General features: G+C 38.7%; 2 protein-coding genes across 3 annotated transcripts; both read right to left on the bottom strand.

Annotated features, from left to right (window-relative positions):
• Positions 1–68: 68 nt before the first annotated feature.
• On the bottom strand, positions 69–3,366 carry hoxa10b (homeobox A10b). Its single transcript, XM_043689548.2, has 2 exons — positions 2,587–3,366; positions 69–1,067 (listed from the first exon to the last, which is right to left on the bottom strand). Exons 1-2 carry the CDS (start codon positions 3,344–3,346, stop codon positions 793–795), a joined length of 1,035 nt encoding a protein of 344 aa, XP_043545483.1. The 5' UTR covers positions 3,347–3,366; the 3' UTR covers positions 69–792.
• Positions 3,367–4,224: 858 nt separating this feature from the next.
• hoxa11b (homeobox A11b) lies at positions 4,225–17,177 on the bottom strand. 2 transcript variants are annotated; one of them, XR_015757155.1, is made up of 3 exons: positions 16,037–17,177; positions 14,497–14,810; positions 4,225–4,329 (listed from the first exon to the last, which is right to left on the bottom strand). XR_015757155.1 is itself a non-coding variant. In XM_043689550.2 (2 exons), exons 1-2 carry the CDS (start codon positions 16,683–16,685, stop codon positions 14,578–14,580), a joined length of 882 nt encoding a protein of 293 aa, XP_043545485.1. In that variant the 5' UTR covers positions 16,686–17,177; the 3' UTR covers positions 12,509–14,577. The 2 variants fall into 2 exon arrangements, 1 of the variants encoding a protein (XP_043545485.1); XM_043689550.2 differs by lacking the exon at positions 4,225–4,329 and having other exon boundaries at positions 12,509–14,810.
• Positions 17,178–19,091: the final 1,914 nt, after the last annotated feature.

The following is a 19,091-nucleotide window of genomic DNA, read 5'->3' as shown; positions in this document are numbered from 1 at the left end:
CTTCCTCAACAGATAAGGTAAGAAAGAAATCGAACACAAAATGAGATAAAACAATATACATGTACCTATCTCAAAGCACTCCGACCAAATACGTTTATTCATCTTTCATGAAAACACAAGTTTTGTTAACGTACAGAGTGCAGCAGCAATAGGATTGAGCAGAATTTGAGTCCTCAAGTGAAAGCATTTCATCATTGCAAACCCAAATGAATCAATTCTATTTGTTTTTTTAATGTGAAATAACGGCAGTGAATAAAAGGTCCGACATCCTACTCTTCTGTCCTTGCAATAGTGTTTCACATTTAAATGTGATCTGATGTTTCAGTTCATGGTATGTGATATCTTTATGTAACAACACACTTTACAGCATATTCACATTTAACTTCTATTAACATGTCAGTATACGGTAGGTACTTATTTTGGAATTATTTTAACAGCATGGGTCATCTGTATTTAGACATTACAAAGTTTGATTTACTTAGCTGATAATTGGTAATTAGCACAATTAAAAAGATTGTTGTCAGGTCCCCCTCCCCCCACGGTTGTTTGGAAAAATCATCATACAGGGCGATAACTTCTGTTCATGCCTTACTTATCAGTGGCAACACACATTATCATAGTTACAGAAACAGACTACCGCCACAAATAAAAACAAAACACGTAAATCGAAATATCTACAACCAGCACAAGGCTGAGGAGTCAGAGGTAAGTGGAAAAGTTTTTAGTCTTTTAGTGACACTAGCACAGCTTCCCGATGTCCCTTTAATTTCTGTAAACCAGTGTTTGTGTTTATCATGAAAAGCTGAAGTTAGCTGTAAGCTCCCGAATCCTGTTCTCACGGTTCATTTTCTTGAGTTTCATCCTGCGATTTTGAAACCAGATTTTGACCTGTCTGTCAGTCAGGTGGACGCTGCGGCTAATCTCTAGGCGACGCTCTCGAGTCAGGTACATGTTGAAGAGAAACTCTTTCTCCAGCTCCAGGGTTTGATGTTTGGTGTAAGGGCAACGTTTTTTTCTGCCACTCTTTGCAGTCAGCCAGTTGGCCCCACTTTCAGCTTTCACCTCCCCTAGTAAGTGAAGGGGTGAGAAAGAGAGACAGAAGAAGGTAGAAAATAGAGAGATAAGCAGAGAGAGACGAAATAGATGAAAAGAGAGGAAAAGAAGTTTATCATGTTTCGTAATTTAATTTTCAATACTTGTGGTAGGTTTAGGTGATTTTAGTTGTAACCTGCATTCTACAGTGTCACTTGATCTACAAATATTTCAGTTGCGTTATGAAATACATAAAATGTTATGTCTTTCAATTAATATTGTTAATGGATTCCATGGCACTATTTTTTAGTTAAAATTGTACAATTTATCTTGTCAGCACCCACTGTGTATATCCACATGGAGCGTAAACAAAAAACATTTTCACTTATATTGTGACTGAAACGGTTCTGTGAAATACATTGTGTAAGAGCGAGCTGTATGTCCATTTAAATCGAAGGCAAACTTAGTTTGAAGTTCTGTTGGATGTTGGTATATTAATGTGATTTTAAGTTAATTGCTAACCTTGTTATGTACTTGGGATGACACTGTCTATTTCATTTTATTTTGCAAGAATCTCGTTTCTGCTCCTGTTTAATATGTTTGGCTACTGAATTGATCATTAGTTAACCACTGAAAGACATATTTTGCTTCAATTTCCCCTAAAAGTTCAATATTTTGCTTAGCACCAGTAGGCGTGTCTTTCCCTCTTTCCTTCATTCCCAATTTTTTTTCAGCCGCCTTTCTCGCCATGTTTAAAATCTGTGCTTCGCTATTGCTTTAGCCTGAGGAAGTTAAGCTATTTCGTGTACGGAAACAACTCAAATTGAACAGATTGACGTATTTGCTCTTCGCTGCAATGTTTTAAGCTATTTTAACACCTCATCAGTTTACTTTATTTGTAATAACTTTATCTTTTTTTCGAAAGTTCTATAAAATCAAAACTAACCATTTCCACAGATTAACAGCGTTGCTATTGCATTAATATAATCTATTTGACCACCTGGATTTCAGACACCGTATAAACTAACGACTAAAAGCATTTACAGCTTCAAATTGAGTTTATTTAAATTCAATGTGCAATAATTATACGCTGATAAATAGTATCAAATATCTCGCAAAAGAGTTCCATATCAGCATTTCATACTTTGAAAACTTTTTCGAAATTTTTCATGCTTTTTCTCGAAATGAGCCCCAGAACATAAAACATCCCTGGGTTCCTTTGAGTATTATTTATTGGCTGTGTTCTGTTTACTTTGGACCCTGTGTGCAAATATGTCCTTCTATGCGGTACGTTTAAATAACTGCAGAAAGGATTCGTGGTTTGTAACTTATCTGACAAGTTTAGACTGCGGCTACAATTGACTCCGGAACGTGGGCTCGTGCTATAAACTATAGTAGGCATTAATTTTTACAGCATAGCTCACGCCCAAAAATAAAAAGTTCACAAGGTCAAAATAAAACCCTCTTTGTTACGCCTGTTGGCTGTACCTGCCACGTCTCCCCGGTTCTGAGTGCTAGCTGTATAAATTCCCCTCGACCTTTTTATTTACCTACCTTTTGTTTCTTTCTCAGGAGAATGTTTACTGCTTTCTGAAGGGACTGGAGATGATTCCTCGTTCGCTGAAGAAGCCGGAGCTTCTGTCTCTTCTCTCTCCGAACCGCAGGTTAAATGACCAGGGGATGTCCCTTCACTTCCTTTTCTCCCCAACTCAGTCGGGGTCGAAGCTGAAGAAGGGGGTGTTCCATATCGGATCTGGGATTGGGCTACAAATGGAGAGGTCCCAACCTGCCCTGTGTTGTTATAAAGTGTCTGTTTAGATGTCGGATAGGCTTGGGACAGACGGAAATAGCCGGGGACAGGAACCCCGCCGCTAGTAGTAGTGTCACTATTGGAGCACGATTCTGATGTTAGCCTTGGGAACGTGGAAAGATCTGTTGCTGCTGAGCTTTTAGGACATTTCTCAGAATCGTACAAACAATATGCATTCTCTTCTTTGATATTCTGGGGGAAGGAACATGCTGCCACTTGCTGGGTTGCAGGTTGCTCCATGCGACAGGACCTTGGGGGATCTGACCAGACCTCCATCCCGCTCATGTAAGGATGAGAAGTCAGGACCATACTCTGAGAGTTGTTCTCGCTGCGTTTGCTGAGGGATGGGAAAAGTCCACAGTTCTGGGTGCCGTAAGAGAGCTCAGAGGCAGGCGGCAGGTATACACTGCTGTTGGGGTAATAGGCTCCTTCCCCGCCACGGCCCACGCTGATCAGAGAATCTACTAAAAAGGAGTTTGCAGACGGACTGTCTGAGCATGACATTGTTGTGGGGTAATTTGGCGAAAGCAGAAGCTATCCAGTTCAGGCTGACATTTCTTGTGCAAACACGCTGAATATGATTAGAGATACCTCCGCAGCACGACAGGCGGGATGGGCCAATCGAATGGCTGAGTTGGACAGAAGCCCCTCCTCCACGGAGGGTTGCGTCACTGAAACTGCAATAAGGTCACCATATGTATTCGGTAAACTGCAAAAGCGTCTAAATGCATCTTTATTTACTCGGTTCTACTTTATTAGAAACACGTCCTTCGAATAAAATAATGTAAAAAAGGCTCCAACATGTCATACAATATCAACACAAGTTTTAGCAAATCCATAAAGCGGCCTGACTGAAACCGACTAGCAATCAGTTTCATATTTTAAACTGCTCACAGATGAAGTTAACAGAAATGGAACTTCTAACTATGCTATTCTGCACTTTTCATTGTGGGCTTTAATTGTCTGGCAATTAGAGGCGAGAAACCAGTAGTAATCTTGACTTTCACGGTCTGCCTGTGATTAGCTATAATGGTTGCTGCTCTATTTTCACAGAGAACACTATCATTCTGACTAATACTACAGAATTTATTTAATTAATGTTAAGTTACAGAACAATTCTTTCACGCGTCTGTTTCAGAATCACATCTGGACATAAAGCTTCTAGATTGCATTTCTGGTTTGCTGTTCGCAGTCTAAAGTTTAACAGGTTAGTGCAATGTGCTGCAGCTCTGTGGTTTAAGTGTAGAAGGTCAGTGACAACAAACTAATAAAGTAACATAATCTATTCCTTTTCTTTCCTCTTCTACTTCACCAGCATTGCATCTTAGACATCAGTTAGGTATTGACCACTTCAGATATTTCATACCTACCATTTCAGGAAATCGAAAACATTTCTTTTACAATGCTTTAACCATTGCATTCTTCGACTGCCCGAGCTACAGGAGAGAGCGTTTACCACATCTATAAAATCGATCTCATCATTTCGTCTTAAAAAGAGAAAACAAGACTGTTAAACAGAATTTTACAACGCTCTCAACTACAAGCCGGTCAAGTTTAAAACAAGGCACAGAAACAGAATCCTCGTCCACAGTTTCTCTCTCCAGCCGATCAAAGGCAACTATTAGAATTGAAGTGAACAGCTACAAGAACAAAAAAAAAACTGCAAACTGCACTGTGTCCTTTGCAGGAGGGGAGCCGGAGCTTCGGATTGTGAACTTTTCTTCCCGAGTGAGGTGGCGTTCAAGGACAAATATAGACAAAGTGGCGCTAAAATTCTTAATATCAGTGCCGGTTGAAATTAAGTGAGATAAAATGTAAGCACTGTTCCCTTTCCACCAAACAACCCCCACACTCCGCCAAAGATTATCATGGCCAAAATAAACGTCCGTGTTTATTAGAGTGTGCGCTCCATTCCTCTCCGAATTGACGATTCTGTGGAATATCTGTACAATGTGATATATATCAATGCGACTCCGAAAAGGAGACATGCTATTTGTGTTTTGTTCGGCCACCTCTGTAATCAAGCGCTGCCAACAATGACGCTCGCAAATGTACTCTTTAGGTTGGGACCGGGAGTAAACAGTGTGATTTCACTGTGACAAAGGACTTAATCTTCAGCCTCTGGCATTGCTGCGTTTTACTACGAGTTAATTTGAAACCGTCCACGAATTCTGCCCCCACCACGAGCAAACCCAATTCGGCACTATTATTTCCATTGTTGTTACTTTAACTCTGGCGCTGGATTAAAGTGCAAAAATGCTGCTAATCTAAAGCAGGTTATTCAAAATATTGTTTGTGGTAAAGTCAGCGGGATATGAAGGCCGGCTTTACACGCACCGTGTTTGCTGAGGGGCCGTCTCAGAGGATTCTTTCGTCTTGCTTGTTTTTTTTAGCACAAACAACTGCTTAGAATTATCACGGTCGTCCAGAAGACCTATAAAAACTTAAACGTGCTGTATCAAAAAATGAAAATATTCCCTTTTGCAGTCCCACTGTGCCTATGACACGTATGATCATGGGAGCATACAAAGATTTAATGGGAGGGAAATAACAATTGTCATCTATACCAGTCTCATATATAAAGACTCAAGCTACTGTACACCAATGCTAACTAGCAGCATGGTTATGCATTGAAGTCAGGATATTTATCTGGTTCTTGTGGTAAATATATCATTGTTTAATATATTGATTCCATATTTGGATAATTTTATTAGTGCATTTTTTGGATCGGCAATGGGCTTGAACGTTTATAACCCAGTTTCCCAGTAAAACTGTAATGTGGATAGTAGATTGGTTGCTGCAGTTTCTAGGGGCACTGCAGTCCTTTCCAAACTTTATTGGTAGGAATGGGGCGAGGGCCGTGTGACTGCTGTATACATTAAAAACACACGCACTGGGAAGTAATTGAAGCAGCAAGGATATGCAGGGGAAAGTTCCTTTCCCAGTTTCTAAGATGTCGTAATTACGCATTGTGACATTGTTAACAGTCAGGAAATATTATTAACTCTACCGAGAAGGAGACGAAAGATGAAATGACTTGATCGTAACACGACAAGAAAAAGATGTAAGATATAGTTGTAGAAAACGTCTAAATCCGTATGTTGTGCAATATTTCGGCGGCGTGTAACAACTTTCCCTTGACATAAGAAAGAATAACGAAGACCATTTTCTTTTCCTCAAGCTGTATCGATCCTGATTATTACAAGAGTTCTCCATTTCTCCTCCAACGCGCCAGCAATAAACAAACGTCTCGAAACTCTGCATCAAATGAGGTAAACGATACGTTCTCCAACCACTGGCCAAAGAGCGAGCGTGGAAGGCAGTAGAGCGAGTGGTCATTCTGAGGCAAAAAAGTGATTTCAAAGCCTGAACAGATCAGGATGACCGCACTCAGAGCTCGGGCTCGTTCTTAGCCTAGATCGTGAACTTAAGACTGAAAGCCAGACAGAATGAGTCTTTCATTGTGCTTTGCTAAATAAAGATTCGAAAAGTCTTCGTACACTCACCACTTGTCGATCTATATGAGATTACTTTCAATTACTTAACATGTAATTTTATTAACAAAAAAATCTATGTAACACTTTATGAAGTGTTGTGTTAAAAAAAACCTCACCCTTCAAGTGTACTCGTCATTATGCGTGTGCGCAGTAAATTCCTTTCAGTCTACCAACTAGAATAAGTAGCTGCCATCTACAGACTATTTTAAAAAAAACCTCCAGTTCCTTAAGATGTTTTTACACCGCTGGATGATCGAAGAGAGATTATTGTCTCGTGCCTTGAAAACTAAATCTAAAAACAATGGCGCCCTTTTACTTGCACTGCATTAATCGGTTTTACAGTTAGACATCTGAGACCACTGTACATTTTGTCCCTCAGAATATTGTTGCAAATAGACTTTTTAAAGTGTACTTTATGAAAATTTTCAAGCTAAGTTGATAAGTAAACGCTGAAATCTGACAACCCTACGGCATTTGTGTTTCGGTTCTTTACATACAGTGTTTACAACATGAAATCTATTAAAACTAAACCGCTATACTTTTTTTCAAAATTAGCTAAGGAAACCGAATACAAATTTTGCTCTTGAAACACAAATTAATGAATGCAGGCCGCAGTCAGGACCGTTAAAACAAAAAAAAAGTGAAGAAATTGCCCTTGTTATATTCACGTATCTCACTAAATCTGCAATTCTAATTCTTTTTGTAAATTACTACCACAGCATTCTAATGCAGAAAACCGCAAAGTGTCTTAGGGATAACTTATCGCTCGGTGTAAAAAAAGAATGGCGTTAAAACAGGGAGAAGCAAATAGCATGGTTTAAACAATCTTTTTACATATGCATTCCAATATAAAACTAACAGAACAAATTCAGCGAAGCCCAAAACCCACTATGATAAACAGCAAGTCTGAATAAAATATGCAGCAACAACAAAAAATGAGCACAAAATTGCTTAACGCATTAGTAAGGCAAAAATATTCATCGTGACTATAACAAAACATTGTTGCTACAATAAATTAGGTAAGGTGCGCCAAGTAAATTGTAAAGATAATTCATTTGTTTTATTTTAACACATGTTAGTTCAGTTATTTTAGTTCATTCACAATTATCTGTGAGGAAACCCTTTTAAGGAATAAAAAAAAAACGAAAAATAGGGTTGGAAATAAATGATTTTTAAATGAAAAAAAACTGCATTTAAAAGTCCACGATGGACAACACTTCGCGCGGTAAGCTTCCTGAATGCGAAGTTAACTGTGTATGGTCATAATGAAAAATATAGTCGCTTATACATTATTTTATAGATCAAGGACAGTTTCTGGCGATCAAGGTTGTTCAATTAAAAACTCTTCTAACAATTCAAAGGAAAGCGTTCCGATGGAAATAGGGTGGAAGAGCCTTGTTGTCAGGGTTTAAAATCTATTATCTAGACTGAATAGCGTGAATTGTTTCCTGTGCAATATTCTGAATGACACGTTGTTACCGGTTCCTTTCAAAAAAAAACGAGAAGTCTTACAATAATTCAGACTTGAGTTTCCCTTCAGGATTACAGGTGAAAATGTTCAGATTTCAGAAACCATGCATAGCTAACAGGAACAGAAACATAGAAAAGCGATAACACGCTCAGATATACACTTGCTTGTCGCTTTATAATAAAAGAGCTTTTGATTGGATTTTATTGAAACACGCAGACAGCTTTCACTTATTTGAAAACATAAGCTTATGTTAATTTGAGTAATTTACAATCAGAGCCTGGAATTCTGATTTTAGTTGGTATAATTTGATGTAATTAAGTGTACAGCTTTTTCTCCCCGCTGACAGAGTTGTTCACTGCCTTTCTTTCCTCATCCAAAGCCTCAGCCTCCCATCCAACCATACCGCTCATTTCCACCCCCTCCTCATCCCAAAAAAAAAGGCACAATTCAGTCGTTTAGGCCACGGTGAAGGTGACGCAGCGGGGGTCAGGTCACAAGCCAAAAGAATGCCCATGTTATGTATCACGTCGAAAATAAAGTCTCGGTGTAAAATATACAATTACAACAAATTTCTCACATTAGTCTCCTGTGTAGAACTGCACTGATTTTAACGCTATCATTCAATAGTTTGATACCTCCGAACAAAGAAGCACTTGTGGTTTTAATACTCAATTTAAAGTCGTTCAAAACCATAACGGAACGACAAGACTTTTAGAGAAAAAAATTCAGGGTAACTTCAACAAATATGAACTGCGTACATGCTAGTTCTGTTTAATATATAGCTTCAATGGTCCAGAATTAAGTAAACGTTAACTTCTATTAACATCTTCGATTACATCTCCCTCTTTCAAACAAAGCACTTACTGTAACCAATGCTCCCAAATGTTTCAATTTATTGCTGTAGAAACCAAGCTATCCTTTAGTAAAATGTATTTAACGTACATTATTATCTTGCTTGCGTGATCCTAGTTAAGTAGTTATATAGAGGAAGTCTGCATGGAAAGTAATGCATGTGGGAGCTAACAACAAAATGCCTTCGAATCTGAATGATAGCAAAACTTAGTAGCTGCACAGACGAACAACTGTGACAATGTGCTTTCTCTGAAATAACAAAAAAAGAGAGAATTAACTAGCTTTTAAAAAATCGACGAAAGTGCAATTAAACTTTGGGATGTCTAGACAGTTCTATTTTCCGAACAGTTAAATGAAAGTTCACAGCGGCAGGTCCGGGGTAATGTTTGTTCTATGGCTCCTCTTACGGTTTTTATTCATTCTTCACTGTTGCAAAATACTGCTGGTCCCAATTGCAAAATCGTAAGTGTCTCTATGGCTTATTAGGAGAGTTATTTAGTTATATATTCGTGAGACCCCTAAACTCTTGGAATGACGATTTACTCCTTGTGTATGATTTAAATTGTTATTTCAGCAACTGCAAAAGATACAACTCTTTTTAGAATATATTTCTAACAAACCTAAAGAGGGATTACTGAAATTGTCTGTTCTTTTTCAGAAATGATAGCTTTTTAATAACTAGGTTACTACTAGGTGTCTATTCTATGAGTAACCAGTAAGCAGGGCATTGCCTACCAATAGAGCCTTCTTATAAGTTGTTTTGATTAACTTCTGAACTACAAAATCAGTTCGCTCTGAAATACAAATGTATACTTTTTACAGAGCGGAAAACCAGAATCACTGGTGTGATGTGCAAGTGTTGATTCTAGACCCAGAGGGCGCTGTGGTTTAAAGTGGGCTCAATGTCTAACGCGCAGGCAGTAAATGTTGAGGCTGTACAGTTTCTTGGTGGGAATCTACTTCATGGCATGTATCAAACTCCAGATAACATTCTGTTAAAATAATTAACGTATAAAATTAGAAATTGCATTATTGTTCTGCAGATTAAAACAAAGGGAAAACGGAAAGGCAGAAAACTATATTGCAAATAGATACTGAACAGTATTCAGGTTTAAAAACTCAATAACTTGCAATTTAACCAAAGCAGTGGATTAGATTAAAACCAGACGACAATTCATGCATAGTTTTTCTTTTCACCATTTTTCTTATTAGATGAGCACTGTGAAGCAAACATGCGCATATGCACGCAGAAGTATACTATGAACTAAAATATATTTTATACGAATTTCCTTTGAATGCATGGTTTTAAAGAGTTCAACGTAAAAATAGCTGTCACAAGTAGCATGTTTTGAGTAATTTTTATCCCGGCGTTTTAGTCTAGGGAAGCGCTGTCGAAAGCAATGTTGAACTGAACAAATTTGATATGCTTGTCGGCAGATGCAATTTAAGATCAACAAGTAGAATGCTCACATGGAATCTGTTCCCAAAAGCCACGCAAACCTTGTTTATTTTAGTTAATAAATTCGGAACTAAATTATTAAATGTTTTCAATCCAAATTCTTTACAGGAAGCTCTTTTATTTTTAAGGCCTTTAAACATTAGCTGTTTTGTATATACCTATTTTTATAAATGAATGTCGGAAATATGCAAATACATGGTGAATATATAGCTCTAATTTCTGCATTGTGTGATGCCTGAAGCAAAAATAAAGCGAGATTCTTTGAATTAAAACAAAAAGTGTGCAGCAGTGGAGAACATTTCTTTATATCTAAAAGTCAACTTTTAACGGAAAAGAAACAATATTGTCCGACTGAGTCATATAAATAAAAAAAACGCAAATTTGTCCAACAAGCAAGTTTCCCGACGCACTTGAAGCTTCAACATTCAATCAATATTTAAGGAACGTTTAAAAAAAAACCTCGGGAGTGGGTTATTTTTTTAAAAATAAGCTGATTATTTTTTGTGCAAACCAGAAGCGCACATTAAGCGACATTATGCAATTTACAGAAACGTGTTATATATTGAACGCAATTGTCAAGATTAACGGTCAAATATTTTGACTTTTTCTGATACTTTCAATAAAACGTCTGATTATTAAGGATCCGAATCACGGTTATTTAGAAACAAACGTAATTTAGTATTGTAAATCAAACTGAAAAAAAATAGTACCGCTGGTTTATGGTAGCGTTATGCTGAAACATAATTGATTAGAGATCAGTCAGTATAACGCAGAGACAGAAATAAAATTTAAAGAAAGATAATGCAAAAGTTAAACTCTTGAATTAAACATTTCCTCCATGACCTACAAATGTGGCAATTCATCTTAAATGTTGTTGTTGCAATAAAATAATTTGTTAGAAGTGTTTTATTTCTACAGTATTGTGTAGTCGAACCCACTTTCAAAACTCAAGTCTACCGTGAAATAAAAAACCGTACGGCTTCCCTTTCCCAGAGGTCTTTTTTTTGGGCGAAATAAAATGCATTTGAAAAGGAACTTTTATCCCTCCAATCTTTAATTGTTACACTAACTTTAAACATAAAATCTTTGACGTTTCGTTGATAGTTCAGTAACATTTATGAAGCCGATTGAAAAATCTGTAAACTGTTAGATGGATTTTGGTCCAAATAAAACGTCCATGTTGTATCTACATAGACTCTAATCACCTACCTTTGTTTGCAAAACGATTATTTTGGAGTTATTTTGGGACATTTCCAGTCTATTGGATTTAATTTATCACTCGAAGTCCTTCAGCATTCAATTCGGATTTAAGAAACGAACATATTTCTTTTGGAACTCGTGCTTTGGAAAAAGGATAGCTCAAATATTTCTCCATATAGATTTTTGCTGCCCTACAGCGGCTTTGACATTGATCTAACTGGCGCCACCATGTGGTCTGAACGTCCTGCTGAAATAATTCATTGTCACAGATCTACGGTGTGGCAACACAAAAATCTACAACGAGCCTGGAAAGACATCTCGAACGGCAAGGCCCGTAAAATTGAATTGTTTGATTCCGTTAGCCGCATTTTGAATTTTGAGCGTATTGCGGTACTTGGAACTATGCAAAGAGCTAAGTAAAAATCGGCTTTATGGCTTGTCCTGCTGCTAGTAACCACAGCAACAGAGACAGTCCCTTGTCATTTGCCTTGAATGCCACAGCCCCTTAATCCGGTACAACGCTAGCCTCAACTCCCTCTTCCGTAGAGTTAAAAGATACATTCAAAGCTTTAATCACAACGAGAATCATTCCAATTAAAACACCTCACACATAACATTAAACTTTCACGATAGCAGATCATAACTCGCTAGGATCCCTGTTAGTCCTCTTGGTCAATCGCTTATCATTTGTATCGGATTCCGGCTACATCCGGCGGGAGTCTAACCAGTGGATGGAAGCTTCAGAGATGATTATCCCTTCACCACCACCTCCCCCCCCCCCCCCCACCACCAAGGTTAGAGGTGACGTCCATAGCGCATCAGAAGTTCAAAGCCAGAAAACAAGCAGGAAAAGGGAATACAAACTGGTATTAAAATATTGTAGTACAAATGGAAGGTATTGCAGTCATTGCGAAAATAGGTCGGTGCAAATCCAATCAAACGCAGTGGAATGCTTACCCATTGGAGAGATTAGATTTGCGATATTCTCTATTACACGGTCAATTTTTATACCTGCAAAATAAACCACGTTAAATTCTGGCAGTGCAGCCGCTTTTGACAATGTATGTGCCATGACGTTCAATTTGGCTGTGTCGAAGTCGAACTGAGATTTCATTGTTCTAAATTTGATTTGAATTTCTAAGTTTTCCAAAAAATAAACCAAAGAGAAGCATACCAGTGTATTTAGGATGAAGTGGAATGTTACCAGCTTTAATGATTGTTGGTTACGTACATGAAACACACAATAATACAGCTCTTCGCAGGTCTTTTACTTTTTGTCGTGAATACCGGCAAAGTTGAAGAAGCCTACATGGATCGTCCTCAAGAAAAAAAATATTTATTTTTCCACCTCGAATCTCACTGTGCGCTCTCTGGACGCGTACATGCAAATCTTACACCCTTTTATTCAAACCGATAAATATAAATTATATACAAATGTTAAGCAAATGTTGGCATCACATTTAATTAAACAGAATTTGATTAAAATTATCCCCATAAAGGAAGTTGCAGTTTGTTTTTAAAATCCAAGCGCTTAATGCAAAACAAAAACACCCCAGTGTGTGGGGCATCGTCCAATCATTTTAATATGTTTCAGTGTCTTGCAAATTAAACCAACTTTACCGAAAAAAGGGGGATAAAGGCAGATATTCGGCCGCTGCCATTTATCTTTTCATGTGAAGGTACAAGGAAACCACCTACTTTTAATGAGGGTCCTGATGGAGACCACACAAACATTTAGATTCGATTGATATAATAAAAAGAACTATTTTAAAAGGCTGGCATATGTTACCAGGTAACGAATAGGCGATCTTTGTATAATGCGGCCTGTAGGTATCTCGGCCTATTAAAAAATTACTCGGTGAATTACAGGAAATGTTACCATTGTGCAATAAAACACGTATGTGTTCAATGAAAATAATTTTTTGTCTTTGGTTCACACGGACAAAGATGGCTTCAATATTGTAAGCACTGCAGACTTGTCATCTTTTGAAGGAATCCGTGAAAATAATAGATGCATGAGCAGCAGTTTTTAAACTCTATTCCTATTTAAAACTGTCAATACACATTCATATTGTACGAAAAGAGCAAAATATTTACAATAATTTGTGCTCAAGTATGTCATCATGGGTAGTATCCCTTCTCTTTGAAAAGTTAAACGTAAAAACTGCATTTGCAAATAACGACGCACAATATGTCAAGTACAAATAACCACTCACGGATTGCTTCAGCAAGCATAAGATAGCCCGTTTTCTATAACCCCAAGCTATGTTTTAAACGGTAAAGTGTTTATATAGAGAGTACCACGCCAAAAAAGGTACAAACTTTACATTCTAAACAGAATTTAATTACACTTGCTTATTTTGGAGGTGAACATGAATTTGACACAAAAATGCCTGTGATTCCCAACAGCAGCCATCTTTTGAGAATGAATTCCAGGTTGCATATTTACATGCATGCTCTCCTTTTGGGGAACGAGGGGTGGGGGCGGGAACTACTCCTCATTATTTGTAGAAAAAACACACGGATTTATTGTTGAGATCTAGGTTTTAATCTGTCTTTTATACAGACAAGTTTCAGTCTCCTAAGCAGTGATGAGCAGGCATTGTTTAGAGAACAGTCGCGCTAACCACCACCAGCCCCCCAACCCAACACTCCCCCCACCCTTACGGAAAGGTCAGTTACAAAAAGAACGAGGTTGGTTGCTACTCCTTGTAACTGAAGATAAAAAATATATATCCAATAGTTGTGATTGATAGTGAGCGCCACTGAAAGCTTCCTAATCTAAAGCATGCGCACATTTTATTACTTTGTTTTTATATTGCAGCTGGTCCACAACAGTCAACTGGTTCTCCTAGGGCTCCAATGCACAGGTCTGAATTCAAAACGATGCTGCATTCTCCTTCGAATTAAGACAATTCTGTTTCGCTGAACTAAATCCAAGCATTCACATTGGCATCTCAACAATTATCTCTCGAGACACCCTTTGTACAAAGCATGTCGATCACACAAGTGAGAATATAATAATGTGTTATGTGAAACAAACGATGATCATTAATTCCAGTTACTGTTTAAAGTTGAAACTTAGACGTCCCAGTTAGTTTTGCAAAGTTGTCCGGCCTGTCAAAACTGTACTAAAGTGTCTGCTCTCAAACTCGAACTTGAGTTTTTGTTTTACCTCTGCTTTCGCCCTGGCCGCTTTCTTCGTAGAAGGAGACCATAGGAAGGAGAAATTCCTCTTTGTAATCGCAGTCTAATCTCAGAGCAATGGATTCGTGGTGTAATACTGAAGGCGGTCCCTGTTTAGCTTCTTTTCCTTCATCCTCCTGTTCTGAAACCAAATTTTAACTTGCCGGTCGGTTAAGTTGAGCATCCGGGAAAGTTGCAGCCGCTTCTCTTTGTTGATGTAGACACTGAAAAAAAATTCTCTCTCCAGCTCCCGGATCTGGTACTTGGTGTAGGGGCATCGCTTTTTGCGTGTACGCTGGCCACCTGTAACAGGTAAACAGTGAGTTAAACTTTGGTCGTTGTAACTGAGAGGAACACTCAGCTTTCCGGCCGTCAATATGGGCTTTACTCTGAACACTTTCAAAAGGGAAGTGGAGGTAACTCTGCAAGGCTCCCAATTTTCACATAGCAGCTTTTTTTGTCTCTCTCAGCAGTACTCGAAGTAAATAATTGTCTACACAAAGCAACAGCACGCTATTCCTCTCATATTTTGCCAAGTCCTAGTGATAAAAAATGGCTGCCTCGATTTGCATGGATTCAAATGGATTTGGACTTTGCTAGCTGTAACTAGTTCATAGCCTCATTCCAACCTTATACTTGAAAGTTAAAAACGAGCCTCCTGGCATCAGACGTTAGCTACAATTTTAAAAAGTGATTTTTTATTATAAAGATGACTCAGCTCTACGATGCGTGCATTTAAGACAGAAAAAGGGACATTGAAAGGTGCAAAAACTTTTAATTTATCTGAACAGCGTCAACTAAAAGGGGCTGGGGAATGGGATACTTGAGGTACCTTTTTAATAGGCACTGCGAAGCAGGAATTAGTTTCCTGAGGGGAGGGAACTTAATTCTACAGTCATTCCGCATCGTAAGACTCAACATGGAGCAGTCTTCAGAAGTAACATTGCAGTCTTAAGACTCTGCCGGTGAAACGTGCAACTATAAAATGTGATTATTAAATAAAATACGGTCACCCGGCTCTGAAATAAGTTTATATGATGGAAAGCTCCATGTTAGAAGTATTGCAGTATTTATATAGCTGTTAAAAATGTCATTTTGCCACATTATGTTTTAAAGCGGTTACTTATGGAACCGAATACAACCTATAAATAGAGCTTTTGTGTCAACACATGTGTTTTATAGAATCACTGAGTTGCATTAATACACACAAAGGTCACACGCATCCAAAAGCAAATTTTAATAAATTTACACCTAATAATTTAACTGATCAGAATTTTTTAAACCCCAAACTCACTTTTTGAGGTGCTGGTAGAAGTATTTTAATGCAGCGATTGGCTGGAGTTATTTCACGGCCAATTTCAGAGCTGGACACGTGATCCTGTCATTTATATAAAAAAAAGTTTTGTTGGGAAATCTACAGGCCATCCATAAACCCCCTTATATGCTTATAAAACAGCACATAAAAATTTTAACAGCAGAGCGCGAGATCGCAAAACTTTCTCTCACAAGTGGGCACTGACTCTACCTACTGGAGTTGCTGCCTTTTTCCTCATTGTTGCCGGAAGAAGACTCCGGGCTGCTACTCCCCGGGCTCGTCTCCTTCTCCACAGACACCCTCGAAGTCTCCGAACTTGAAGTTGCCGCAGACGGCGCTTTATCTGGGCTCTTCTCCCCGCAATACTCCGACTGCTGATTCTCACTGGAACCGTAGGCAGTCTCGAAAAACTGGTCAAATCCTTGCGGCAGGACCCCGTTCCTCCCCACCGGGTTGTAGAAGCTGGAGGACGCGTTGGAGCTGGGGTGGTAAACGCTGGCGCTATTTTTCATTAACATCTCGCCCATGGTACTGGCAGGCAGACATTCTCTGTGCATCAGCTCCTCTGCGGAGTAGCAGTGCGGGAGATTCCCCCTGTGATGCCACTTATTGGAAGGATCGATGGCATAGTCTCTGAAGGTAACTTCTCGCACAGGTTGAACCTGGGGGATATTGGACGAGTAGGAGTATGTCATGGGGCGAGAAGCCGGCGTTTGGGGTAGAAAAGAAGGCAGACTGGAGAAATCCGGACCCGAGACATAATAGGTGCAGCTAGGCAAATAAAGATTAGAGCCACAAGAAACCCGCTCATCAAAATCCATCATCGCTTGCTTGGGGTCCCCTAGCGCAAGAATAGCTTGCATTCGCACAGCTAAACATGGTCCTTAGATGCTGCTGCCTCTTTGAAGCTGATCCGCGGAGTAAAAATTTGGAAACGTAAGCTGACGTGGAAATGTATCTCCATACATCGCAGGGACAGGGCAGTCATGTGACCAGATGCCTGGAGAAATTGACATGCATCACTTTGGATTCCCCCCTCGCACCAGGAGTGCAAAGCTCTTTACATCTCAGCTCTGCACATTTAGAAAGAGGGAACGGGAAGCTCGAATAATACTGTGAAGGTGTTCAACCTTCACACCAGAGACGCATTTGGCACACTCACTTCATGGCGCTCCAACCAGCTGAGTTGCAGCCAGGGTAGACGCGAAATCACACTTAACAATTTCCGCAATGGAAATGTATCAGAAACTCTATTTTCTCGAACAAAATGCTTTTCGACCGATCTCTCCCATGTTGATTCTGCGGCATATTCGGCATTTTTATTAACAAATAATCTCCTCTGCTCACTCGTTCATTTTGGCCTTTTTAAAAATGAAAGACCGCTGTGTTTTCTGCTTGTGTCGCCTGCTCAGAATTTGTGAAATTACAAACGAATAAAGACAAAGGTTCTACAAGAAATCTTACCGCTATTTATTAGGACGAGGTTGCAATCTTTAAATGGCTAGATCCTGTTTTAAGTAAAATAGTCTCCCACCTTTTCTGAAAATCTCCAATAGACCACACAGATGCATAGAGAAGAAAAGTTAGACCGTTCGGCACGGATCTAGTTTGTTTCTTTTTTTACTTTATCTACCATAGTTAGATTACTCCTGCCGCCAGAAATAAACCCAATCCGGACAAATCTGACAAATATGTGAGGCGGACAGACTTTTTTATTCTCTTAAGATAGTTGTTCTGCTTCTGGCTTGTTATAAGCGGGCATGGTCACGTTCAACTCCATCACACACAAAACCCTGGCCCTGTCAGCAAATTATATAAAACCAGTCATCCACTTCGGTGGAAGATTAGGAATATTGGAGTGAAAAATCCCATGTGCACCTTAATTTTACATTCAGACCATTTTTTTTTTGCGTGTGTTGTTCAAGAACGCATTCTGTCGTTAAAACTAAGTTGGGAATACTGCAGCCAGAAGTGGGCAAAAGCTGATAAGAGGGGGTGCTGTTTTATTTGACATTGGTCGTGGGTATATTTCTCCATATTTCTGTAAAATGTCACCAAGGACAACTGAATAAGCATCAGACTCAGATTTTGTGCAGCTTGAGGTGTTTTTTAAATAGTTTTACTTTAGTGAGGGTTACATTCATTGAAGAACGCCCAATAAAAAGCATTTTATTTCGGTGCACTATCTCCATGCAACAATATTTATGATTTAAATACACCCTAAGAGTTAGAACGCCATGCGGTGAATCCTGATGTGTTGAAAAGAATAGGACTGCACAAAAGAGTTGAAGTTAAACTTTGCCTTAGAATTTGTCACAAATTGGCTTTTTTCTGTTCCAAAAACAACTGCGTTATGCCAAAACAAACAGGTTTCCTGGGAAAAAAGGACCTTTGCCATAAACATATGCCAGAAAGACCTTCTATTTAAATTAAATTCCATGCAGTAAAAAGAAAGCCGTACTTGGAACAGCGTTAATAACAAGTTGCCTGTTGAATCTTGCTTTTCTAACAGTTTCGTTATAATAAATACAGACCAATGCAAAATCTTCATAATACCTGCTTCAAATACCTAGCCTACTGTAGCTGAAAAAAATAATTGCTATTTAAAAAATGGTGGCGCATGTTCCAAAAATCTTAGCTATTGAAAATACTGAGAATATGAATCTGACAATGTCCAAGGTCCACGTTTTATCATAAGGATCTGAAAATATCAATACAACACTGTCTATGCAGCACTGGCATTGTATATTACACATAGATCAAGAATTTACCTTACATCATCTCTAAATTGTTATTTACGGTTTCGATAGAAAATAAATTCATTTGCATTAATCAGAATGGCAAAGGATACCCATAACATGCAAGAGACTGCAAATCTGATGTTTTTTTTTAAAAAATAAGAAGGAATTGAAATAGTGCCTTTGAAACCTAACTGGTTTGATTGGTACGTAGGTTTTTGTTCACCAGTCTTGGCATTCGGGACTACTTAAGTGCAATGCAGATTTTTTTGAAGGTTTAGGATATTTTTATACAGAAAGGAAAGCCGAAAGACGGTAGCACACTCTGTCGCTGTACCGATGGTCAAATTCCAACACATATATAATAATATAATTAAATACAGAACGCCTATGACAACCGAAAGCGGGCCGTTTAGTTTGACCTGCGGTTTTAATAGCAGTTTTGACAACCGACTCCTCTGGATCCCCCGGAATAGGCATTATAGCTGACCAGGGGTGAGCTGAAGACGCCACCTACATGGGATCTCTGAC

This window comes from Chiloscyllium plagiosum, unplaced genomic scaffold (assembly GCF_037043375.1).
Source record: "Chiloscyllium plagiosum isolate Xiang-an unplaced genomic scaffold, Cpla_swu_hap1 HiC_scaffold_5, whole genome shotgun sequence".
Classification (NCBI taxonomy): Eukaryota; Metazoa; Chordata; class Chondrichthyes; order Orectolobiformes; family Hemiscylliidae; genus Chiloscyllium; species Chiloscyllium plagiosum.
Note: the sequence above shows the minus strand (reverse complement) of the source record. Positions and strands in the feature narration are given on the sequence as shown.